Source organism: Uranotaenia lowii, chromosome 1, assembly GCF_029784155.1.
Source record: "Uranotaenia lowii strain MFRU-FL chromosome 1, ASM2978415v1, whole genome shotgun sequence".
In the NCBI taxonomy this organism is placed as follows: Eukaryota; Metazoa; Arthropoda; class Insecta; order Diptera; family Culicidae; genus Uranotaenia; species Uranotaenia lowii.
In genome coordinates, this window is record NC_073691.1 from 199,292,995 (window position 1) to 199,319,870 (window position 26,876).

At 38.2% G+C, this 26,876-nt stretch overlaps 2 protein-coding genes and 1 long non-coding RNA gene across 3 annotated transcripts in view; 1 reads left to right on the plus strand and 2 right to left on the minus strand.

Moving 5' to 3' along the window:
* The window catches only part of LOC129743304 (uncharacterized), a 535,624-nt gene that overhangs the window by 214,014 nt on the left and 294,734 nt on the right, over positions 1 to 26,876 (minus strand). The gene's annotated exons all lie outside the window — the stretch shown is intronic.
* On the plus strand, positions 7,066 to 13,494 carry LOC129743464 (uncharacterized). Its single transcript, XR_008736608.1, has 3 exons — positions 7,066 to 7,245; positions 7,699 to 8,020; positions 12,804 to 13,494. It is a non-coding gene; the product is annotated as an uncharacterized LOC129743464 (long non-coding RNA).
* LOC129743329 (CLIP domain-containing serine protease B4-like) lies at positions 22,167 to 23,782 on the minus strand. The gene is made up of 4 exons (XM_055735314.1): positions 23,358 to 23,782; positions 23,050 to 23,290; positions 22,694 to 22,992; positions 22,167 to 22,622 (listed from the first exon to the last, which is right to left on the minus strand). The coding sequence occupies exons 1-4, from the start codon at positions 23,422 to 23,424 to the stop codon at positions 22,294 to 22,296; spliced, it is 936 nt and encodes a 311-aa protein (XP_055591289.1). The 5' UTR covers positions 23,425 to 23,782; the 3' UTR covers positions 22,167 to 22,293.

Below are 26,876 nucleotides of genomic sequence, written 5' to 3' on the forward strand. Positions count from 1 at the left end.
GAAGAAAACAATGACCATCCCGCAATCGGTAAAAAGTGCCCGATATACCGTAAAGAGGAAGCTATCATCCGTATTAAGACTGACGAATCTATAACATGGGGAGAAGCACGTAAACGGTTTACAGGAACAACAGTCGAAAAACCATCATTTGCAGAAACTGCTAGTGTAAACTCTACTAAAACAGACGTAGCTCAGAAAGATGTGAAAATTGCGGAATTAACTGAAAAGCTTGAGAAACTGTCTGGATTACAAGCCGTTTGCGACAACTTAGAAGCCAAATTTGAAAAGCTTAAAAAACTGTATGAGCAAAAATGTAGAGAATACAACGTTCTAGCCACTAGTGTCAGTTCAAACCCTCAAACCAAAGTTCCCTCAAAAGCCACACCTAATATTTTTCCACCAACAATTGCGCTTAACACACGAGGAAAAAGTAAGCCGCCTCCAACCGCTGAAACAACCACCACAGATGTAGGCCAAAACTGCGCTCCGAAAGGAAAAAGAGGAAATCGCTCCCCACCCGGTTACGAAGAGCATAAAAAATTTGTTTACACTCCTGCCAGCACTGATTGCATCACCATGGAAGACTCAAATGATTCCTCTGACGACGAAGTTATTCCTGTAACCCCTGAAGTAAATTCATCCCTTGGACGAAGTCAAAGCCACAACAACTTATTTCGCTCGAAAAATAAGTAACCATTCACAACCACCACCTTCTGAAGACAACAGCTGCGAGACCACCAACCAATCTCAACAAACTTCAGTTTCTGCCACAACGATGCACCATAAGCCCAGCCCCCCTCTTGCTGCTACCCTGAGGATTTATCCCGGGGAGCATGCAAACTCGGGGCAAATGGGGTGCTCTCTGGTAAGTACCTCTTGTATCGAAAAACGAACAGAACCCAACGCTGTTAACCATTTTAGCCTCAACACGAACTACCAAACCGAGAATCATCAGCACCACCAAATTCGCAGCCTATCTGCTGATTGGGACCCCGGCGAGGGTACTAGCACTAGATACTTTGGTCCTCCTCCAACACAGATCTTCAATCACGACATAAACCAAGCCGTAAATTTCATCGACGAACAATCTATGCCTTTCACCAACATGACAACAAACTCGCATTCGATCTTACAACAACAAGAGAATCTCAATACATCCCAGCAACAAATGAGTACTGTAGCAGTGCACTGGAATATATGTGGCCTCCGAGGTCATTTCGCGGAACTCCAAAATCTCATCCAAAACGAGAGACCGATCGTCATTGCGCTACAGGAAACTAAATGTTCTGTTACTGACTTTCCTGAATGTAATCTAAAAAAAGATTATAATTGGAAACTACGCTCTGGATTTTCCTGCTCATCACAACAAGGTGTGGGTTTGGCCATCCGCTCGGATATTCCATACAAGTTCATCGGCATTGGAACTCAAGCACAATGTGTAGCAGCGACAGTGGAATACCCTGTGCGAGCTACCTTTGTATCTGTCTACTTGTCCCCAAATAACCCTCCTGAACATCATGGTTCTGAACTCCAAACAATCATCAGTTCCCTTCCGAAACCCATAGTAGTAATGGGCGACTTCAACGCTCATAGTCCTGTATGGGGTGGCCGCAAAACTAATAAAATGGGAGGAATCATCGAAACCTGATTGCGGATAATGACTTAACGCTGCTGAATACTGGAGAACACACTCGTCTCGATCCAGTATCTGGATTAACTGCGCCGCTTGATCTTACCTTGACCTCCACCTGTTTAGCCAACAAATTCCTTTGGAGTGTCGACAAAGACTGCAGGAATAGCGATCATTTTCCTGTGAAAATTTCCATAGCCACTCAGTTTTCAGCGATTACCAACAGGCGAAGATGGATTTTTGAAAATGCTGACTGGATGGAGTTCGAACGCCTTATTTTAGAATCTATTCCACCTGAGAAAAAATTTTCTAGCTGTGAGTTTATTGAGCAAATTAGAAAAGCAGCTGAAAATAGCATACCTAGAACATCCGGTATTGTAGGACCGAAAGCGGTCCCTTGGTGGAACGAAAACGTCGCAGCATTAATCAAACAACGTCGCAAAAAGTTGAGAATATTGAGAAGAATGTCAGATCGGGATCCTAGAAGAGTCGAAGCACTAAAAAATTTTCAAGAGATTCGAAACACTACCAGGTCAGCTATCCTTGATGCCAAAAGTACATCCTGGACAAATTTTGTCAATGATATTAACCCCAATACGCCGACAACCGATGTCTGGAAAAAGGTCAATGCCCTTCGCGGACAACGACGAGTACGTCAATACTGCTTAGAAATCAACGGCAATATAACTGAAGATCCGGTTGAAAAAGCTAATATATTTGCAGACTTCTTCTATAAAACGTCAGCTACTCAAAGCTATAAACCAGTGGTTTTCAAAGTGGTCCCTACCGCCCCCTTGGGGGCGCTGAGAGCTTCCAGGGGGGCGGTGAGCTCAATGTTGAAATTTGGGGGGCGTTGGAAAGGCTCAGAGGGGCGGTGAGGTCGTAATCCACATTTTCATAAATCACGAAACATTATAAATTTGGAATAACAACGAGTAAGTTCGATGCAAAAAATGAAATTACGTTACAAAACTAGACATCAAGTTGAAGACTAAAATATTCATGATTTCACAGAGCTGCAAGCAAATTTTTTGTTCCAGTATCTCAATAATAATATTTTAATGTTACTAAAAGTTTTTTTTTCAAATTGTCACTGATTTTGTATACGCTCTACATGTTGATCTTGTTTGGTAAGAATATTTTGGGTTATACTAAAACAAGAATAATTTTAGATGGCAATGCTAGATAAAAAATCTAAAAATCTGATAAACAGAAAATACATTTGAAAAAATGTGTATTTAAAGGCGTTATCTGTGATTTAGTGAAGGATTTTTTTAAAGAAATTGTGTAACATTTTTTTTAGATTAGAGAATTTTTATTTTAAGTTCTTATTTTTTCATCTCGATTTCAATCGATGCAAAAAAACCAATTGGGCCATTTGCCATGGATAAACTTTTAATCTTTTCGGTTATCACGAACATTGCCTGGATTTTGTTATTAGAATCTTATTTTAACTTTAAGACCCGTGAATGCTGCATAACTTTGAACAGGACTCATATTCAGATATATAGAAGTAATTCTATTCTCACGTTATTTCACCAGCTTTACAGTATTCGTATTCAATAATGCAACTTTGTTTTCAACACTAGGAAATTTCGTTTACCACAATTTAAGATATATTATTTGATATCAAACTTATCAATCAGTTTAAGTTAGTGTCCAGGAAACTTTACAAACAATAAAGTGTTTACTGGATGTTGGAAGCAATATGAGGACCTTGGAACCAAATGGGTAGCCAGATTGCCCGGATATTTATTGAAAAATCGTCAAAAGTCCGGTCCGGCCCGGTTGCCCGGAATTATTCATTTCATTTGCCAAAACAAACTAAATAAAATCAAAATGTGATTTTAAAATTTTAATTTATGTTTCCAAAACCAATTTTATGAGCAAATTTTAAGGAAATAATCATGGAAAGTTTTTTGAATGCCTGAATAAAAACTGCTGATAAATTATGACGAAAATTTTTGTTTCAAGTTTTTTTCTTGATTTTTTGTTAAGAAATTCCTGGGTTTTGAGAAAAAATTGCCTGGATATTATTCGGGTTTTTGATCGACAATTTTGAAATCAAATCCGGGCATTTGCCAGGTTTTTAGATAAAATATCTCGGATTTGTCCGGCTCGGGTACGTGCTGGGAAAATTCTGGCAACCTAAGTATAAGTTTTTTTTAAGCTTTATTAATGACACTTTACCACCTTGTGGCATTCGTGTCTAAATCTAAGTAAAAGTGAATAAAGTGTTATGTTTGGTAAATTTCCATATATTTAAAAACAAGCTCTTTTCTTTCGAATAAATCAGTATGCAAATAAAATTCTTAAAATCTGAAAAATCATGAAATATAGTTCGATATATAAGAATCCATTGGCATTATTAAATCAAAATGGACCATTTTCACACTTATAATACCCTTTTGGCGCTGAAGGCCTCATATAAATTTAAATGAATTTTGAGTTAAGCCTTACAACATCATCAAGTCAAAAGCTAATGGCTTTTTAACTGTCCAAATTTTCATTTTTTCATTAGATTTTCTGAAAATTTGCTCAGGGGGGCGTTGAGCTCGAAAAATTTTGCAAAAGTGGGCGGTGAGTGAAAAAAGTTTGAAAACCACTGCTATAAACCAACTTTTCAACAACAAAAATCGGAAACCGAAAAATCACTAATCTCGTTAGACGGTGGCGACCAATTAGATTTCAACGCAAATTTCAAAATTGAAGAACTCTTATGGGCATTGGATAAATGTAAAGGGAAATCAGCTGGACCTGATTCCATAAGTTACCCAATTCTACGCCATCTACCATATATCACCAAAATTACAACTCTTGAGATAATTAACGACATATGGACTTCAGGCCAACTACCAGATGATTGGAAGAAAGGACTTGTCATCCCCATCCTCAAGCCTGGTAAAAATTCTCGAAAACCTGACAACTATCGCCCAATCACACTTCTGAACTGTATTGGTAAGGTCATGGAACGCATGGTAAATCGAAGGCTTACCACTTATCTATCTAAAAACAATTTTTTCAATTCTCGACAATATGCGTTTCTGAGTGGGAAAGGTACCGATGCTTATTTTGCAGACTTGGAACAAATTCTACTACCTGTCCTGAACGAAAGCATCCACTGCGACATGGCTTTACTTGACATTAGTAAAGCTTATGACCAAGCTTGGAGATACCCTATTCTTTCCAAACTAGCAAAATATGGAGTAAGAGGTAAGATGGGAAAATATATTGAAAATTTTTTAATCGATCGTACTTTCGTTGTTTGTGTTGAAAACAAACAGTCAGCATTGAAGCAACAAGAAAACGGGGTTCCTCAGGGCTCAGTCATGTCTGTGACCCTCTTTTTAGTCGCTATGGAATCAATGTTTGAAATTATACCTAAAGAAGTTGATATCTTCACTTACGCCGATGATATACTTTTAATTTCTAAGGGAAAATCTCAACAAGAGGTCCGAAATAAATTACAGAACGCTGTAAACGTTGTTCATAAATGGGCAAGTGAAATCGGATTTACACTCTCACCAACAAAATCTCAAGTGATCCACCCTTGTCGAAAATATAAACATGAACAAGTACCACAAGTTACAATTGATGACGAACCAGTTGAAGAAGTGAACGTCGCTAAATTACTCGGCATTACACTCGATAGGCGCCTACGTTTCAAAGCCCATGCAAAGAATTGCCGAAAATCATTAGATTCTACGACAAAACTGTTCCAGATGATAGGAAATCGACTTATTGGAGCAAATCGACGTTCCATGATAAAATTACATACCAATCTCACAATTCCCAAAATCTTCTATGGGATTGGATTTTATAGTATAGGCGGTCACCAGATTGTCAATATACTGGAACCTGTTTATAATTCGATCGTTCGAAGCATCACCGGTGCATTCAGATCTAGTCCTGTTAAATCAATATACGCAGAATCCGGAATATTACCTTTTCGCTACATGTACACTTTGCAACTCTCATTGAAAGCAATTCAGATTGCCCAGAGATATAGCAATTCTGTAGAACTAAGACATCCTCTAACTAACCGTGTTAACAATTTGTTAACTGCCCTTCAAATTCAACCATTACCCGAAATTGAAATTTTACTTCGAAATGGAAATCGAATATGGAACCAAACAACACTCAAAATTGATTGGTGTTTAAAGAAATCGCTACACTCGGGAGTAAGATCGCATACAGCAATTCCTATATACAGGGATCATGTTCAGAAACTCTATAGTACAAGCTGCAAAATTTTCACAGACGGATCTGTAGCTCACAATAAAGTTGGTTTAGGACTATGGTCAAGCGATCTACGAATCTCCAAAAGAATTCCTGATGAGTGCTCCATATTTTCAGCTGAGGCGTTCGCAATATTAGAAGCCGTCCGATATGCTCAGGCTTCTACAATTCCTACAGTGATTTTTTCGGACTCTGCTAGCTGCATTTCAGCAATCGAAAGCGGGACCTCAAAGCACCCTTAGATTCAGGCTATAGAGACAGAATCGGCTTCTAAACATATATCTTTTTGCTGGATTCCAGGACATGCTGGGATAATGGGTAACAGTCTAGCTGATGAACTAGCAAATGCTGGCAGAAATGAACCGATAACACAGCTCCGAATTCCAGCTCAAGATGTAGTTCGTAACATAAAGTCCAGTATAAGACTGGCCTGGGAAAAAGAATGGGATTTAGAAAGAGAAAAATTCTTAAGGAAAATTAAAAATACCACAACTGTTTGGAAAGATCGATCTTCTAGGGAAGAAATGCGAGCACTCTGTCGTCTCAGAATCGGCCACACTAGGTTAACACACTCAGGACTCTTCAGCAGACAGCGGAGCAAATTGGATTGTGAAGCTTGTGGCGTGGTTGCTTCTGTCCAACACATACTTCTAGACTGCCGGAAATATAACGACACTCGAGAAAAATTCAGGATCATCGGTGACATCAGCGAGGTACTATCCAATCAAGAGGAGAGAGAGAATTGTTTGATAGAATTTCTTAAAGAAACTAGATTATTAAGAGAACTGTAAAAATGTAAATGTAAATACTTTCTTGACCCGAATGACAATTGTTAAAGGGTCTTTAATAAATATTAATAATAATAATTAATAATAATAATTTGATCGCACTTCAGAGAGAGAGAGGCACACATTTCAAATAGAAAATTTTACATTTCCGCATCCCTCTTCCCAAATCAGCTGTTCAGTGCATCAAAACAAACCCACCCCAAAGAAAAATCCACCCAGTAGCAGCATCCGAGAAACGAAAGCCGAAACCCGAACCGGCATCAGCTGTTCGCACCGAGGAGATGTTCGGTCCTTTCGGCAAACGTCGTCGGTCCTGATTCGGTGGGTCCTGCGCTAGGGTGGTTCCTTCGTAGTTCCTACTATAAACAACCCATCCTGTCAACTTTCCCACCAGTCTCGGTGTGACGTTCGAGAGCATTGGTTGCCCTCTTTTCGGGGAGAAGTTCGTTTCCGGGTGTGTGATTTTCTCGGTTGACTTCCGGTGTTTCCGGGGAAAATGTAACACAATTTTTGGCTCACGTGCGTCTCAACCGTTGTTAGCTCGCGACTGTATTTGTCTGAATGTTTGTTTGTTTGTGTTTGTGTGCGGTATGTTATGGTGCGAATTTCCGCTCCTTTATCGCTCTGCCATTGTTGATGTTGTTCGAGCGGAAGAAGTCATAAAACCGTTGTTGGAAGTAATTGCGGCGCCCAGCTTTTTTTTGCTCCTCGGCAAACGGCTAGATAATTCGACTTCGACTAACAGTATTGTTTGTTTCAAAGTTTGGGAGGCGCGAAGTTTCTTTCAATTAACTAATAACCAGGGGGCAAACCAGTTTTTCTCCTTCTATCGAAATTTATCAACTAGGAGAAAAAGTATGCAGTGTTGAATCTTCTGGCATGCCGAGGGTTTCGTTGTTGGAGTGATTTCTTGGCCTCAGATCAAAGGATTACCCGCGACGAGGATTCTCAACAACAACAACAACAGAGAAGGAAAAAAATGATCCCCCCGGGCCAGGTTAGTCTGCTAACAACCCGAATGTTTCCTTTCCTGGATGGTAGCTGAAATATGTGTCATTCGAAACTACCTACTAGAGCTAGTGCAAGGGAAATGAATTACGAAGTTGGTACCGGACCGGAAACGGAAACGGGCGCAAGGCAGAACCGAGGATCTGCTAGTGGAACCGTTGTTCTAGTTGATGGATGAGGTGCTTACTTGGTGTTCTGTTAGTAGTACTTTTTCGGAGCCCCCCCGGCAAGGATGAGATGACTGGAATGAATGCTCAGACCCAGGCAGCGCAGCGTGGAAGGATTACGACGGTTGTGAAAGTGTAGTAAATTCCACCAACTGAGGTTGGATTGCAGAAAAACATCCAGTGATCTAGTGAGTGACAGCGGGAGATTCATTTTTCGCCCGGTGAAACTAAGAGCATGTTCTGTGTTTGGAATGAGAAAAAAACGAATCCTTGAAGTACATTTTGTCCTACAAGCAAGTCAACGAATTTGAAAAAAAAAACTCTACATAATGATGAAAACATACGCGTTTTTTCTAACTTATTAATCTGGGAAATTTAACAATTGTTTTGTTGAAAAGTCTAAACCAACGGTGACCGAAAATTTAGGTAAATGGCACCGGCAATTGCACCTGAGGTCTCAGAATCGTCCCAAATTTTAATTTTCTTCTATTTCTTGTTCTTACTCTTTTCCCAACATAGCCAATACATGTTACCATGGAAAATGAAAGACTTGCGTCGATCATTTTTTCTTTTGAACGTTATCTCTGTTACATTTAAATATGCGTTGCAGAGATTACTACGGTCAGGTTAACCATGTGGTGAACACCACAAAAGATACTGGAGCAAGGAGGGAAATGTTTAAAATCGTAAAAAAGGTTGAGTCTTACCAAATAGATAATCATCGGCTGTACACATTCTTCGCTGGTTCGGAACCATGGAGCTAAAGTTGCCAGTAGCCAGGCTGATGCTGTTTTGATATCGGAATCTACTGCAACCGAAGTTTCTACAGCTGATATGTTTCTTCCCATATCACACTTACAAATTTTGAACACCTTTCAACTGAGTTTGATACTGGTTTTTCTTATTAAAACTATTTTCTTCCTCAGTTAGAACAACTTTTTCAGGGAGCGAAAATTTTTGACGTCCACGCAAGTCAACGCCTACTCAACATTTCAAAGCTTTTATTGAACCGTGAGGGGTAAATAGTAGTTTTACAATAGAGGTCTTTGAAGTTTCCAATCAGACGACTGACAATAGAATCACCAATGGTTCCAAATATCATCACGCGGTGCAAAATATTCGATCAAATTCCGATCTTATTCATTCACTCGAGAACATTTGAAGCCAACCGTCAGCTTCCGCTTCAGCTGCTTTGCACGATTTAAATATTCATGGCCCTGGTGCAGCAAAGAGATCACCAAACAGGTGTGAATGACTTTTCCAACCGGGCGCAGCGAGAAAATGGCTTTCCCAATCGAGGAAAACATGACAATCGTGTTCGTCCTAGTTGTTTTTTCTGACACTTCCTTTTGGCTTCCGGGCGATTGCTGCAGATAGTGCGCCGCCTACCTTTCCGGGATTTTTTCCCTTCCCTCTTTTTATTTGTGTCTTTGGTGTTACTCTTGGACCATTTCGTGGGAACAGTTTATGTTCATATGTCGTTCGAAGGTATTTGAGGACAGGATCCGCTGACCGGAAGGTAGGTAGAACAGGAAAAACTTCCATCCAAAATTGCATCCGTAATCAGAAGATGAAAGTCCGTCCCAGAGGTGGAGCGAATACAGTTGCATAATTTATGCATCCCTCGGTGGCTTTTACTCACGATAGTAATTAAATTTATATGACTGCTCTTATCACTTCCTTTTTTTTGTTGTTTCTGTTGTCGTTCCCACAACAAACGACACTGAACGTCATCAGAGCTTAATGAAACGTTTTCAATCAGTAAACTGAGAACAGCCGACAGAAATAATTCTCGTTTCAATTAAGCAATGAAAATTTAATTGCATTCTTAAATCGTTTAATTGAGAAAAGCTGCTGATACATTGAGACAATCAGACAGAAATACTCGAATTCGAGAACTCAGAGCTTCGAGTGCGGTGTACAAAATTCAATTTTCAGAATTGTGATTTCAGAATTCAAAATCACCTTTCAAAGTTCATCTGAAAGTAAAATTATTCAGATCTACCGCCGTTCCGGTTGTAAACAATTTGCTAAAGCACCAATTTCCAGGAATTATTTGCTAATTGAATGGATTGGAATCCCAAGGGAAAGCCAGCATGGAAAATTTCCCATAAATTTATGCTTCCCATAGGAACGGAAGCAACGTCAGAAGTCTGACCGATATCTTTTGTTTAGGTACTATAACAACATTTTGCTGTCATCTGTCCAGAAAGCCTATCTGCAATAAGAAAGCTGTAAAACCAGTTAGAAATTGTTCTGGGCTGCGGCCGAACTAAAGTTCAATAATGGATTAGGGTATCAAAAAAGATTTTTGTCAAAATTGACAGTTTTGACAATTTTGACATCTTCAACAATTTTGACAATTCTGCGAATTATGACAATTTTGTTTGTTTGTTTTATTATTATAGAGGCTTGCTGGGTAGATTCGCCAATTTGACAATTTGACAATTTTGACAATTTTGACAATTTTGACAATTTTGACAATTTTGACAATTTTGACAATTTTGACAATTTTGACAATTCTGACAATTCTGAGAATTTTGACCATTTTGACAATTTTGACAATTTTGACAATTTTGACAATTTTGACAATTTTGACACCTTTGACAATTTTTACAATTTTGACAATTTTGACAATTTTGACAATTTTGATAATTTTGACAATTTTGACAATTTTGACAATTTTGACAATTTTGACAATTTTGACAATTTTGACAATTTTGACAATTTTGACAATTTTGACAATTTTGACAATTTTGACAATTTTGACAATTTTGACAATTTTGACTATTTTGACAATTTTGACAATTTTGACAATTTTGACAATTTTGACAATTTTGACAATTTTGACAATTTTGACAATTTTGACAATTTTGACAATTTTGACAATTTTGACAATTTTGACAATTTTGACAATTTTGACAATTTTGACAATTTTGACAATTTTGACAATTTTGACAATTTTGACAATTTTGACATTTTTGACAATTTTGACAATTTTGACAATTTTGACAATTTTGACAATTTTGACAATTTTGACAATTTTGACAATTTTGGCAATTTTGACAATTTTGACAATTTTGACAATTTTGACAATTTTGACAATTTTGACAATTTTGACAATTTTGACAATTTTGACAATTTTGACAATTTTGACAATTTTGACAATTTTGACAATTTTGACAATTTTGACAATTTTGACAATTTTGACAATTTTGACAATTTTGACAATTTTCACAATTTTGACAATTTTCACAATTTTGACAATTTTGACAATTTTGACAATTTTGACAATTTTGACAATTTTGACAATTTTGACAATTTTGACAATTTTGACAATTTTGACAATTTTGACAATTTTGACAATTTTGACAATTTTGACAATTTTGACAATTTTGACAATTTTGACAATTCTGACAATTTTGACAATTTTGACAATTTTGACAATTTTGACAAATTTGACAATTTTGACAATTTTGACAATTTTGACAATTTTGACAATTTTGACAATTTTGACAATTTTGACAATTTTGACAATTTTGACAATTTTGACAATTTTGACAATTTTGACAATTTTGACAATTTTGACAATTTTGACAATTTTGACAATTTTGACAATTTAGACAATTTTGACAATTTTGACAATTTTGACATTTTTGACAATTTTGACAATTTTGACAATTTTGACAATTTTGACAATTTTGACAATTTTGACAATTTTGACAATTTTGACAATTTTGACAATTTTGACAATTTTGACAATTTTGACAATTTTGACAATTTTGACAATTTTGACAATTTTGACAATTTTGACAATTTTGACAATTTTGACAATTTTGACAATTTTTATAATTTTTACTATTTTGACAATTTTGACAATTTTGACAATTTTGACAATTTCGACAATTTTGACAATTTTGACAATTTTGACAATTTTGACAATTTTGACAATTTTGACAATTTTGACAATTTTGACAATTTTGACAATTTTGACAATTTTGACAATTTTGACAATTTTGACAATTTTGACAATTTTGACAATTTTGACAATTTTGACAATTTTGACAATTTTGACAATTTTGACAATTTTGACAATTTTGACAATTTTGACAATTTTGACAATTTTGACAATTTTGACAATTTTGACAATTTTGACAATTTTGACAATTTTGACAATTTTGACAATTTTGACAATTTTGACAATTTTGACAATTTTGACAATTTTGACAATTTTGACAATTTTGACAATTTTGACAATTTTGACAATTTTGACAATTTTGACAATTTTGACAATTTTGACAATTTTGACAATTTTGACAATTTTGACAATTTTGGCAATTTTGACAATATTGACAATATTGACAATATTGACATTATTGGCAATTTTGACAATTTTGACAATTTTGACAATTTTGACAATTTTGACAATTTTGACAATTTTGACAATTTTGACAATTTTGACAATTTTGACAATTTTGACAATTTTGACAATTTTGACAATTTTGATTAGTTTGGCATTTTTGACAATTTTGACAACTTTGACAATTTTGACAACTTTGACAATTTTGACAATTTTGACAATTTTGACAATTTTGACAATTTGAAAACTTTGAGAATGTTTAAAATTTTAAAAATTTTAAAAATTTTGAAAATTTTGAAAAATTTCAAAAATTTGAAAAATTTGAAAAAATTGAAAAATTTGAAAAATTTGAAAAATTTGAAAAATTTGAAAAATTTGAAAAATTTGAAAAATTTAAAAATTTGAAAAATTTGAAAAATTAAAAAATTTTAAAAATCTTCGAAATTTAAAAAATTTGACAATTTTGAAAATTTTGAAAATTTTGACAATTTTGACAATATCGACAATTTTTCCGAACAGAAATTTTAATAAGTTTTACTACCTAGAAACCCCCCTTTTTGTTTCACAGCAGAATGTTTGCAAAATTTCACGTTTACCTTTTCTGATCCAAGATAACAGTATTATCAACCTGGCTTGTATAGTTGAACAAAGACAGGATCGCTTCTTTGAAAATAGCATATTATTAGCAGAAGACTGGTAGAGCAAGTCAATGAGAAAGCACTCACCCAACATCTCCAACGAGAAGAGTTCTTTTGTTTAGATCTAAGAACGAAATAGGATTTAACAAAGCACAAGATCAATTTACAAAGTGAAAGATGATACACAATCGCACTGATATTGCGACAGTGAACAAGAAACAATATAAATTCTGAAGTCACATAAAAGTTGCAGCGAGATACATTGAAATTGGATCAAATAAAAAAAGGGAAAAAACCAAACACAGACTATGCTACACAGGCGACGATTGCCGGCTAGTGGCAGTCCATTGTGGTCCTCGATATTGGCCCTGGTCGTGTTGCTACCGGTCGATGGAACCGGAAACCGAACGTCCAGCTTGCCGTCGCTATCGGCATCATCATCAGCTTCCTCTAAGAACACCGCTAAGTGGGTCACCGGGGGTTTGCAGTTTGCAGCTGCCGCCGTTGCTAGTGCGGAAGTCGGCACCGGAAGCGGAAGTGTAGAAGTGACAGCATTTAATGACGCTGCGGCCGCCGATGGGGGAAAAGTTTCGGCTTCGGAGTTTCTACCGGCGGCAGGGAATTTGGTGGGCGGAAGTGCGGAAGGAACCGGCAAAGGATACCATAAAGGTGAGTGAGTGATTGTATCGGTTTGGAGTTTTCATTTTTGGTCGAGAAAAAACAGCAGTTTTTTCGTTTCGTGCTCGTTGGTCAATTATTGGTGGTTTAATTTTATAACTTCATCGTGTCACACTATGGTTGAGTGGGTTTGCCAGTTTAACAAGTCCAGAAAGATGAAAAAACCGGCTAGTTCCAAAAATGAATATTTTAAGGGCGTCTTTCAGCGTAACCAAAAGGGATCAACATGAAATTCCCGAACGAATTCATTGATTATAAAGAATGGCTACGTTTCTGTCGTAGCGTAGCCATAATATTTTCTTTCTCCTCACTTTCAACTTAAACACAGAGCAGCACTCCTGCACCACGTTCTTCGCCATCAAAACTCGTTGGAAGATTAACACACATAATTCAAAATCGTATTCGCAATGTTTGATTCATAGATGAACTGCTTAAGAATCTTTCAAGTTGATTGAAAACACATCAATACTGTCAATAAATTCAGTCTTCAACTTCCACAGTTTACTATGATTTGTGACGCTCATATTAGAATGATCCAAGGGTGCATTGATGCATTGATATGCTTTTTTTTTTGTTTTTCAATGAAATCAATAATCATATTTTCTTTTAGCGAAACTTTATTCTACCACATCTTTGTCCCTGTGTCTTCTTACTAAAGATCGATTAGTGTGCTTCCCAACACGTACATTCACTTTAAGTAACCTTTTTGTTTTTTGGAAATATAGCGCAAACAATAAGTTTCTTTTTCAGACAAGGCCTATTAAATTGACTTCATCTAGTAGAGTATAACGATTGTTTTTGGCTTTGGGCAGATGTTCCCTCGTTTCTGTTTCCATTTTAGAAAATCTAACCGCAGCGACCGAATCGAGCACATGCTCAGTGCATTGATTTAGCCAATCAAATTCAATTATCGGTGACTTCGGGGCCAGCCCGGCCGGATGTGGTCCCATTCATAAGTGCACTCCTGTGTGCTTCCGTTCCTTCCCCAATATCAACATGATAATGTATGTACTTTTATACAGAGAGATGACATCCAATGCGGAAACCGGATTTCTGTAACTAGGATGACAACCCAAGGGCTTATTACTGCAATTTTATCGCTTCGGCAGCCGGATGCAATGTGCCTCTGGGTACCTTCCATTCAGATTGTTTGAAAAAAAAACAAAATGTGTACAGGAAGATGGGCTCTTGTTTTTGTGGTTTTGGACCAATGCTTTTGGATATGGTACCAAATTATAAATAAAATCACTAAACACTCCTTCTGTAATATTTCAACATTCTTTTAAGGAAAAAATGTTTTAAAAAAAATTCTGTTAGAAAATTTCTACATCAATTTTTTAAATTTATTTCATTACTTTTCTTTTAGCCAGCCCAAAAACCGTATTCAATTTTCATTAGTCTCAATGGACTCTTTTCAGATTCTGACCACTACCCGTTTAGGTTCCACTGACATCGATTACTGTTTTTCGAAATCCATTCCGGTTGTGATACTTCTAGCATGTATCCTGATGCGAAATAGGATTACTGGACCCATTACGTGTCGACGACAAACCCCTTCCTTCATTGACATTAAATTTTTGGGCCTGGGAAAGTGTCTAATTGAATTAATTAAACGAAAATTCTGTCAGTGAATAGAATGATGCTTTGACGCATTGCCTCATATTTCATTAGAAAAAAAAATTATTTGAATTTTGAAACTATACTATGCCTCATTTCGAACTGATGCGACAGAATTCGGATAGAATCTTGCAGCAAATCAGGAGTTCAAACGAAAACAGCTTATCAAAATCCTAGGAAATCTGTTTCGGAGATTGGGTTGAAACAGTAAGTTTAACGTTATCCGACGGAAATTTCATTCTCGGATCAAATAAAAGTAATAAGTCTTCATAACTCGAGAACTGATCAAGCAAATCAAATTAAACTTTGAATGGGTGGGTACTTCGGCACGAGGAATGTTTCAAAGAATATTTGTTAGCCCCCCCACCTTCCAGAGGGGAAAAAGGAAGGGGGGAGGGGGCCTACCTTACAATTTTTTTCATAACTGGAGAACTAATGGAGCTAATGGAACCAAATTTGTCATGGGAGGGTAGTGGAATACGAGAAATAGATACAGGAATAAGAAGGAGGGCTTTCATACCTTTTTCATTGCATAACTTGAAAACTATTCGAGCAAATGGAACGAAATTTTGCTTGGGAGGGTATTCGGGTACGATAAATAGTTCTATGAATATTTTGTACCCTTCCTTCTTTTCAGTGAGGAGATAGAAAATGGGGAGGCAGCTCCTTTACAATTTTCAGTATTACTGGAAAACTAATCAAGCAAATGGAACCAAATTTGTGGTGGGAAGGTATTTGATTACGAGAAATGTTTCTATGATTTCTGAGAACCCTCCGTTCTTCCAGTCGGATAATCTTAAGAGAGGAGGGTGCTCCCTTACAATTTTTTACATCACTCGGCAGCAAATGGAACTAAATTTGGCTGAGCACAAGTAATGTTTCTGTGAATATTCGCCTACTGCCTCCTTCCAGTGGGGTGATAGGAAGGAGAGAGGGGGGCTTCTTTGCAATTTTTTTGCATAACTCTAGGACTGATCGAGCAAATGTAAACAACATTGGCATTGGAAAGCATTTGGATACGTATAATGGTTATTTGCTTATTTGAGACATCTCTCAAGCAACCAAAAGTTCGAATATCACTTAAGGAACGAACTAATAAGTTCATATATAGCTGTACAAAAGTTCTGTGGAACTTTTTTGCTGTTCAAAATGTTTTTTCGAGGTCCAGGGAACTTCATTCTTTATCTAGTTCAGCCAATACTCAAAAAAAGCTTTAAAATACTGTTTTGGTTTCTGTTTTTACTTTTTGGGAACTTTAAAGTTTGTATGAAGAAAAACAATCTACTTCTCATTTTTGCAAAATCAAGTAGCTATCAAAGGGTTGTCTTTTTCTACAGCTCAATAGTTCGTAAAAAATCTCTGTTGTACTATTTTGTAAACTTGAAAGTTTTTAATTAGCTCCAACAGGCGTTCAAAAGCAACTTCGCATTATAGAAACTTTGAAGTAGATTTAACCCAAGTAACACAGATTAAGCCAACTAGCATTAGGAAGTTTTATTATGGTTTAATTATGGCATTTTTTCGTGCAGCTCGTTTTATGACGGTTTTATTATGGTCATGCAGAATGCTTATATTTTTTTTCGGCCATATGTTTTCAGATGGTTTTTGAAACGCTAATAAAACTTTTATTAAACATACTGTTTTAGTTATTTTGAAAGAGTTATGAATGCTCTTTTTAAACTATAATAAAACACAAACTTAGAAGTTTGCTCCAAGCTTTCTTTTGCATGTTTTATAATAGCACTCAGTGCATGATTATTAAACCGCCATAAAACTTAGTGACAGTTCTCGATCAAGATGTCAAAACAGGACACGCTCAGACTATATAGCACATATTTGAATTGGAACTCCCATTTTTACACATTTTTGGTAAGTTATGCGTGTTGGTTTTGAGTTTAAATTAAAAAAATACATCTTTGAAAACTTGAAATCACCGAAAGTGGTATGAATATCTTTACAATATGAGTATTGAGTGAAAGGGCCTAAATACTAGGAAAAAAAATTGTTGCTTGACGCCATCATTAATTCAAGATGGCTTCTTCCGCTTTTATTTTCAAAGCCGTAAAATACTGAAAATATCGTGAAACCTTCACAATATGGTTATAAGGTGAAAGTGATAAACGAGTAGAAGTCAAATTTCGTTGCCCGTCGCCATCTTAAATCCAAGATGGCGGCTACCACTTAACTTGAAAATACTGTAAATGACTGAAAATCGCATAAAACCCATATTATAGGGGTATAAGTTGAAAGAGATCAACCAGTAGAAGTTGAATTTCGCTATCTAACGCCATCTTGAAATCCAAGATGGCGGCTTCCGCTAAACTTTAAAATGTAGTAAATGACTTAAAATGACATGAAACCGAAATTGGTATTTGGTGAAAGGGCTTAACGAGTAGAAGTCGAATATTGCTATCGTACGCTATCTTGAAATCCAAGATGGCAGCTTTCGATAAACTTTAAAAATGCTCTTAATCATTGAATATGGCATGAAACCTCCAAAATATGGGTATTTGTCAATTGGGATAAGCTATAGAAAGTTTATTTTTGCATTCTGACGCTATCTTGAAATCCAGGACGGTGGCTTCAGCTGAACTTAAAAATACTGTAAATGAATGAAAATAGCATGAAACAACCAAATTTATTGTATTGGGTGCTAAGGCTAAATGATAGAAGTCAAATATCTCTTTTCGCATTTCTCTGAAAATCTGTATGTGACGAAAACCTCACAAAAACCACCACAATACAGACCCCGTTCGTTTTTGGCAACATTCGATTTTAGCAACATCGAATTTGGCACATGTGCCTAAATCAAACGGTTAACAGAAACACCATAACCTTATAGGTTTCGCTAGAATAAGACCAATACAATTTAGAGATAATAGCACGATAGAAATAATAGAATGACATAAATGGCAAAAAAAAATCAAAAACTATAAACAAAACAAGAGAAGTTCTAAATGCATTAGAAACATAATGAAAAAATAATAAAAGTTATTTAAAATGATCTATATTGTCTAAAGATAGTGGTTTTAATGTAGTATTAAGTGAAAAAAGTTGATAAAAAATCGTTCGATTTTGGCAACACAAATAGTTGGGGCGTGTTGCCAAAAATAAACAGGGTCTAGTTCTTCTTGTTTAGCCCTTTCACTCAATACCATTATTGTAAAGCTTTCGAGCAATTTTTAGTCATTGACAGTTCAGTGGAAGCCGCCATCTTGAATTTCAAGAGTAAAAAAGAGGAATTCAACTTCTACTGGTTTCGCTCTTGAACCCCAAAAAAATATTGTGGGCGTTTCATGCGATTTTTAGCGATTAACTGTATTTAACAGCTAAGCGGAAGCCGCCATATTGTATTTCAAGATGAAGTTTGGTAGCAAAATTTGTTTTTTCTTGGTTCCACCCTTTTACAAAATACCAATATTGTGGAGATTTAAAGTCATCTACAGGATTTTAAAGTTCAGCGGAAACCGCAATCTTCGCATTTAAGATGGCGTCAGATAGTTAAATTCGACTTCTACTCGTTGATCGCTTTGAAGTAATACCCATATTATGGGGGTTTTACGCGATTATCAGTCATTAATAGTATTTTAAAGTTGAGCGGCAGCCGCCATCTTGATGTGAGCACTCATGAGTAACAATAATGGGTATCTGACCTTATTACGGCTACCACCTGTTACTGGTCCTCGGGTTGGTCCGACCTTGGGTTCGGTGAGGTCAAACTCGGTCCAATGGCTTTGACGCGGCGATGTAGCTGACAGCGTACTAGGGTAGCGACCAGCGGCAGGTGCGAAGCAGTTGACGGGTAAGTTGTAGTGTACCTGGTCCCACCTTGGGTGCTGAACCAGGTACGGAAGTGTTGTTGGTCGGATCAAGTTCGTCAGTGAGAAATTCACCCGAACTTGTGAAGGATCGATACGGCGAAACCAACAGCTGATTTAAATCCGTCTAACGGTGGATTTAAATCCTGGAGCGATGGGGTTACTTGTATTGTAGCGGCAGACGCAACCTCCAAGGGCGGATTCAAATTGTGGGTTCGTATTTGAATCCGATTGAACGGTGACGGCTCGGCGATGGGTTGTTATTTCCTCTCAGAACAGCGGGGTCCTAAATATAGGGTCCAAATATCAGATGATGTCGATGGCGAGAGCAAAATGGCGAACTTTACCTGCTGTCCGAATATGTGACTTCAAACTTATCACAATACTCCAATTCTTACCGGAGTTCTTTCGCCAACGTTCAAATTTGGAATGACGATGGCCGTTCATATCACGGGCTTAGGACAGCAGGCAATCGTTGCTCTCGCCTCGCGACTTTTTTATCTCGTCTAAATTCTATTCGCCTCTTCGCTCTGCTGGGTAGCTTGCGGTCTCTGGTGGTGAGTGGTAGAACCAGTGGTCATGGCTGCGTGCTTTTCGTGGAAGTTTTCGCCTTCCAGAAGAATAGTTCAACCCCCAAAATACTCACTGCATATAAAGTTACAAACTACGAACAAAATCACAAAGGGTGACATTCAAATCCATTTGGGCGACTTCAACGCAATGATTGGCTCCGACAATCAGGACCTTGAGCGCATCATGGGGTGCCATGGCCTACAACAGATGAGCGAAAACAGAGAGCTGTTTGTAGAATTTTGTGGCAACATCAACATGGTGATCGGTGGATCGTTCTTCCCCCATCGACCAGCACATAAGGTCACTTGGGTATCTCGAGATAACCGAACAGAAAATCGAATTACCACATCTGCATCAGCCAAAAATGGAAAAGGAGCCTTTTTGATCTCCGCAACAAACGAAGCGCAGACATTGCATCTGACCATCACCTCGTTCTTGGTGAAATACGACTGAGAGTCGCGCGTGTCCAGCGGCGAGAGGAGAAAGTTGGATGTCGATACGACGTCCGCTGTTTGGAGAATCCAGAGGTGAAAAGAACTACGTTGAACAGCTTGAATCCCAAGCCTCGAAACTGCCGACAGACGGAACAGTCGAAGAACAGTGGTGTGGAATCAAGAATGCCTTTATCACGAAGAGCCATGGTACTCTCGGTAAAGTTTGTGGAAGAAGAAGTGAATGGATGTCGGATGAAACTTGGAGAACTGTCGATGATCGGAGAAAGGCGAAAGTCGGAATTGAGCAGACATGTACCGAGTCACCCAAAGCAGCCGCCCGCTTACGATATGCGGAGCTGGAAAAGGCAGTTAAACGAGCTTGTAGACGAGACAAGAGGGCCTTGACAAACTCCCTAGCCGAAGAGGGAGAAAGAGCCGCCGCCAATGGAGATATCCGATTACTTTATGACATTTCTCGCTGCCTCAGTGGTGCAAGGACTAATGCAAGAATGCCGCTGAAAGACCGAGAACCTATCGAACAGATCAGCTCAAACGGTGGACTGAGCACTTCGAACAACTTTTCCGAGTCGCGAATAGCAATGGCCAACAGAACCCGCAGCTCGAAGCGCCAACAGTAAGCCGCATGAATGGCTTCCACTCGGAAGCGCCCTCGCTGGCTGAAATAGAAGCGGCAATCAAAAACATGAAATCCAACAAAGCACCTGGGATCGATTGCATCCCTGCTGAAATGCTGAAAGCCTACTCTGTCCTGTCAACACAAATGTTGCACCGTCTTTTCGCTGACATCTGGGATACTGCAACATTCCCGGCCGACTAGATGCAGGGTATCCTCGTTAAGGTCCCGAAGAAATGAGACCTGACAAAGTGCGGTAACTGGCGAGGCATAATGTTGATCTGTACAACCCTCAAAGTACGCTGCAAAGTGATCCTGAACAGGATCCAGGAGAAAATCGACGCTACACCCCGACGGCAACAAGCTGGATTCCGATCCGAACGATCATGTGTGGACCACACGCTACGAATAAAACTGGAACAAATCAACGAATTCCAGGACTCTCTTCTACTGGTGTTTGTTGATTTCGAAAAAGCATTTGACCGACTGAACCACGAAAATATCTGGGCTGCTCTAAGACGACGAGGGGTCCTTGAGGCATTTTTGTGCAAAGTCTTGCACGACGGTGTCTTGTCCGAATCAATCCCTGTAACTGCTGGAGTGAGACAAGGATGTATTTTGTCACCGCTACTTTTTCTCATCGTAATGGATGGGATCTTGACTGGATCGATTGACTTTAGACCAATCCGAGGATTGCCGTGGAATCCTTTAACAATGGAGCAACTGAACGACCTTGACCTGGCTGACGATATTGTTTTGCTCGCCCAAACACAACCGGATTCTCCTAGGAAACTCGACGACCTCACCGAAAGTTCCAAGGCAGCAGGTCTAAAAGTCAATGTCGGAAAGACCAAGTCGATGGAGATCCCTCCAGTTTCATGGTAGCTGGGCAACAAGTTGAGAAAATGGAGTGCTTCCAGTATCTTGGTAGCCAGATTACGCCTGATGGTGGTACCAGGAAAGACATCGAAACCCGGATTAGAAAGGCCCGTTTTGCATTTGCGAGTCTCCGAAACATCTGGCGGTCACGCCAGATCTCTCTACGAACGAAAATACGAATCTTCAACTCAAACGTCAAATCCGTATTGTTGTACGGGTGCGAAACTTGGTGCACATATGCGGTGACGACGCGAAAACTGCAAGTATTTGTAAAACGCTGCCTGCGGAATAACATCCGCGCTTGGTGGCCTGGCAACTGGATCTCTAATGAGGAACTACATCGCCGGTGTCATCAAAGGCCGCTAGAAATCGAGATTCGGGAACGTAAGTGGAGATGGATTGGGCACACGCTGCGAAAAGATGAAAACGAGATTTGCAGAGAGGCGCTAGATTGGAATCAAGAAGGACATCGAAGAAGAGGCAGACCCAGAAACTCGTGGCGGCGAAGCCTAGCCGCTGAAATCCAAACTGTTGACGAGAATCTACAGTGGAGGTCTTTTATCACGGCCCTATGCACCGGAGGATCGGCGCGGGATCATTAAGTAAGTAACTCCGAACTCTTTTGTATAGAATTTAATAATAAAAAAAAAAAAACATTTCAATCCAAATACATTTTTTTATTATTTTAATATTTCTGATCCAATAAAATTTTAAAAAAAACTAACAAAGCGATTAAGCATTCTGAGTCAAATGTTGTGTGAAGAAACAGAAAAAAGGATAAACATTTACAATTCAGGATTTAACATAATGAGGCTCCACGTTGCCATTATTTATGGGTAAAGCGGCCACTTTGGCTCCGGTGGGAAAGGTCCCATCATTCTCTTCTGAATCCAATCCAAATAGCTGGTTACACGAGTGTAGACGCCAGGAACTCCCTTTCTTCCACAGCCATGGCCATAGCTCACCACGCCAAACTGATACCAGTAGCCATCGTCGTTCAGGACCAAACTGCCACCCGAATCACCTTGGCAAGAGTCTTTGCCACGTTGGCCACCCGCACACATTTCAGATTCAATCATCTTCGGATACTCTTTCTGGCAGGTATCCATAGATACTCCTGGAACTTCTACGGCCAGTTTGTACTGACTGCCGAAAATACCTGCATTTGAAAGATTTCGTAACAGAAGATGAAAAAATGTTTTGACTTCCATATGGGAATTTGTAGCTTACCCGGCGCTTGATGGCCCCTTTCCGTAGCTCCCCATCCGATGACGAAGAACTTCTTGGTAGCTTCTTCAAACGATCGAAGATTCTCGGCCAAAGGAAGGCAAACTGGTGAAATAAAATCGGTGAACTGAACCGGACGTTCCAGTTTGATCAGAGCAATATCGTTATGGTAGTCATCCGATGTGTAGTCTGGATGAACAATGTGGCCGGCCACTCGAATTTCGACTGGTGGATCAGCACACAGGCCATCGACGCAGTCTATCTCACTGAGAATGTTCCATTCTCCTAGACGGACCTTGGTTCTGAAGGATTAAACCTGTTTATTTTAGAAACTTTTTAAGCATTTTTAAACCACTCACACTCGGTAGTCGTCAGGGATTTCCCGGAAGCAGTGACCAGCCGTCAGTACAATCTGGTCGGAGATCAGAGAGCCTCCACATCCGTAAGAAACGTAAGGACCAACAACCGGCTGAATCAACAGAAGGGCAGTCCAGGGATATCCGTTGAGGTCGGTCCGATTACCACCCAGGACTCGGTTTCCCAGGCTAACTCCACATGTTCCTGGCTCGGGCAGCTGGCTGCTGACTGAATACGATGAAGCTGTACCAAATTAATGACGAGATTAAAATCTTCGAGATTTACCGTTTTTTCTTCGTTTATGTAATACCAGAACAGATGAAGTTTGCTGCCACGATGCCGATTAGCAGCAATGCAGATTGAACGATCGCGACCATCGTGTTTGAACTGCAATGATCCTAAGGACGATTAAACTGTGTACCTTTATATTAGCAGCGTTATCAATCGATTCAGGTATTATCATCAATATATTTTGAGTTGCAATTTTAAAGACGGCGCGAGTGTTTTGAATGTATACACATTGAAGGAAGTGCAGTGACCTGCAATTGCATCTGTTTGGTTGATGCTAGCTGACTCGGTTTGCTTTGCAACGCTATAGAGATGTTTTTATTTTTGTTTGTTTATTTTTAATTAAACATACAAATTTTATATTAACTCGAGAACAAATCATGAAAATGGAACCAAACTTAGCACTAGAGGGTGTGTTTCGAATGTGAATGAGAACTCTAGAATTAACTTTCAGAAGAACTTTATTCACGCGTCTTTCTGTACTGTGGTACAGAACTCGAATGAAGCAAAGAGCAGTGTTGCGTATTTAGATTGACAGGAGCACGTCCATAAACTACGAAACTAGGTGACTCCATATGTAATGTCACATTAGATAACAGGGTGTATGGAACAGGATGTGGCATGTACCAAGTAACATTTTAAGTTTTATAGCAGGCTATTAGATAAACATTTGGATTTTTAATGGGCTTGAAGAGTATATCGGTGTTGCTTGGGGTGTCGTTTCTCTGATAGTTCCAAGCCCTCCCAACACTACAAGGAGATGAGGAGGATGTGGTGTATGTAAAAAGTATATTTTGGCATTGCTATTAAACTTATTGAACATGTTGTGATAGCTTGGCAACACTGAGCTTTCATAATGTTAGTGTAACTAAAGAGAGAGTGGTATCCTCGAGTATGCCGTCTTTGCTCTTTCACCATAAGAGCCATATTGAGAGAAAGGAGATGTTCACCAATCGCTAGCACAACTGACCGTTCTAGTATCTAGGATGCAACCTCGTCAGTTGTGCGTCAATCTCGAGAGGAACCCAAAGTCCGGAAAAAAGCGGGACACAGAGAAAAAAAGCGAGACATTCAAGAAACTCTTTAAAAAGCTATACAATGCCCAATTTATGAAAATTTTGACAATTCCGAAAATTTTGACATTTTGACCATTTTGAAAATTTTGACAATTTTGACAACTTAAACCATTTTGACAATTTTGACAATTTTGGCTTTTTTGATAGTTTCTATAATTTTGACAATTTTGACAATTTTGACAATTTTGACAATTTTGACAATTTTGACAATTTTGACAATTTTGACAATTTTGACAATTTTGACAATTTTGACAATTTTGACAATTTTGACAATTTTAACAATTTTGACAATTTTGACCATTTTGACAATTTTGACAATTTTGACAATTTTGACAATTTTGGGAATCTCACAAATTTGACAATTTTGACAATTTTGACAATTTTGACAATTTTGACAATTTTGACAATTTTGACAATTTTGAAAATTTTAGCAATTATAAAAATTTTGACAATTTTGACAATTTTGACAATTTTGACAATTTTGACAATTTTGACAATTTTGACAATTTTGAAAATTTTAGCAATTATAAAAATTTTGACAATTTTGACAATTTTGACAATTTGACAATTTTGACAATTTTGACAATTTTGACAGTTTTGACAATTCTAGCGTAAGGATTCAAAAGGGCAAAACTGCCAAATGTGAACAAATCGAGTAAATGATCATTCGGGACGCACGCGGTTGAACTTTACTTAATACTCGCGGTTCCATCTCAAAATCACTTAAAACTTTAAAAAAATTGATAAAATTCAATTGGGAAAAACTTCCTGTGAAAGCAAAAAGTTAAAGTTCTTGATAACCAACGAACAATAAGTGAATCTAATGCACATTTCTTGATTTTGTTGAACAAAAAGTGGTCGGTTTTTATAAAAGGATTTGATTAGATATTCCGCAATTTCAAACGCATTTTTCTCGTTTCGAGCTTACTGCTAATGTTACGATAGAATTTTGACAATTAACAAACGACATAACAATGGAATTTTGACAGTTTTGGATGCAAAATCACGACATTACAGGGTGATACGGTCAAAATTTGGTCAAGGGAAAACGCGTGTAAATCGGTGAAATCATTTATTTAAAAAATCAAATTAAATTTCTTTTTCAAGTTTAAATAGTATAAAATTCAGGAAAAATATTCAGTTAGGCTTCCGCTTGACAATAGCCCAGTATTTCTCAATTGGGCGGAGCTCTGGCGTGTTGGGAGGGTTCTTGTCCTTGGGAACCACCTGCACGTTGTTGGCGGCGTACCACTCCATGGCCTTTTTACCGTAATGGCAAGATGCCGAATCCGGCCAAAACAGTACGGAACAACCGTGTTTCTCCAGGAAAGGCAGCAGACGTTTATTCAAACACTCTTTCACGTAAATTTCTTGGTTGACAGTCCCGGAAGCTATGAAAATGCTGCTTTTCAAGCCACAAGTAAATATGGCTTGCCAAACCAGATATTTCTTCGCGAACTTTGACAGTTTCATGTGCTTGAAAATATCTGCTACCTTTCCCTTTCTTTTTACCGTATAAAACTCCTGTCCCGGAAGCTGCGGAAACTGTTGTCGGCTTTGACGTAGGTTTCGTCGTCCATTACCACGCAGTCAAACTTCGTCAGCATCGTCGTGTACAGCCTCCGGGATCGCGCTTTGGCCGTTTTTTTTGTTTATCATCGCGATTTGGAGTCACTACCTTCTTGTAAGTCGATAGTCCGGCTCATTTTTTGGCTCATTTTTTGGCACGGTTGTAGACGATACATTAAGCTTATTTGCGGCATCTCGGAAAGAGAGGTTAGGGTTTCACTTGAAACTACCTGCAAGTCTCTTTGTCGTCTCAGCGGCTTCCGGTTTTCGATTTCCCCCCGATCCAGACTTCCTGGCTGTCGACAAACGTTCCCCAAACACTTTAATTACATTTGTAACGGTTGATTTGGCAACTTTAAGCGATTTTGCCAGCTTTGCGTGCGAGTAGCTCGGATTTTTGCGATGCGCGAGCAAAATTTTGATACGCTGCTCTTCTACCTTGGACGGCAACTGAAGAGTGAATTCCAAAATCAAAATAGGAGCAACATTCTACACACACACACCTTTAAAATGAGGGGTGTTCAGGTTTTTTAAATGCAAAATTGAAAGAAATACGTCAAGTTGATATTGACCAAATTTTGACCGTATCACCCTTTATAACAGAAACATGTACTATTGGTTTATATGCACGATTCCTTTGCTTGGCCGTCACACTAAATTAAGATACCAAGTATCAATTGACTGCCTCCTACAAAATTATTGCATAAAACACTAAACTTTTACCGCCCATGGGCCGAAATTTGATAATTGAAACCATTTTTCCGTCCCTCAGAACTCCCTTTTGCGATGTTTTTTTTATTCAAATCCGATGCATAATAACGTCAATAACTTGAAAACAGTGAAAAGTCCGATGCATAATCACGGCAATAACGCGAAAACAGCAAACAACAAATATG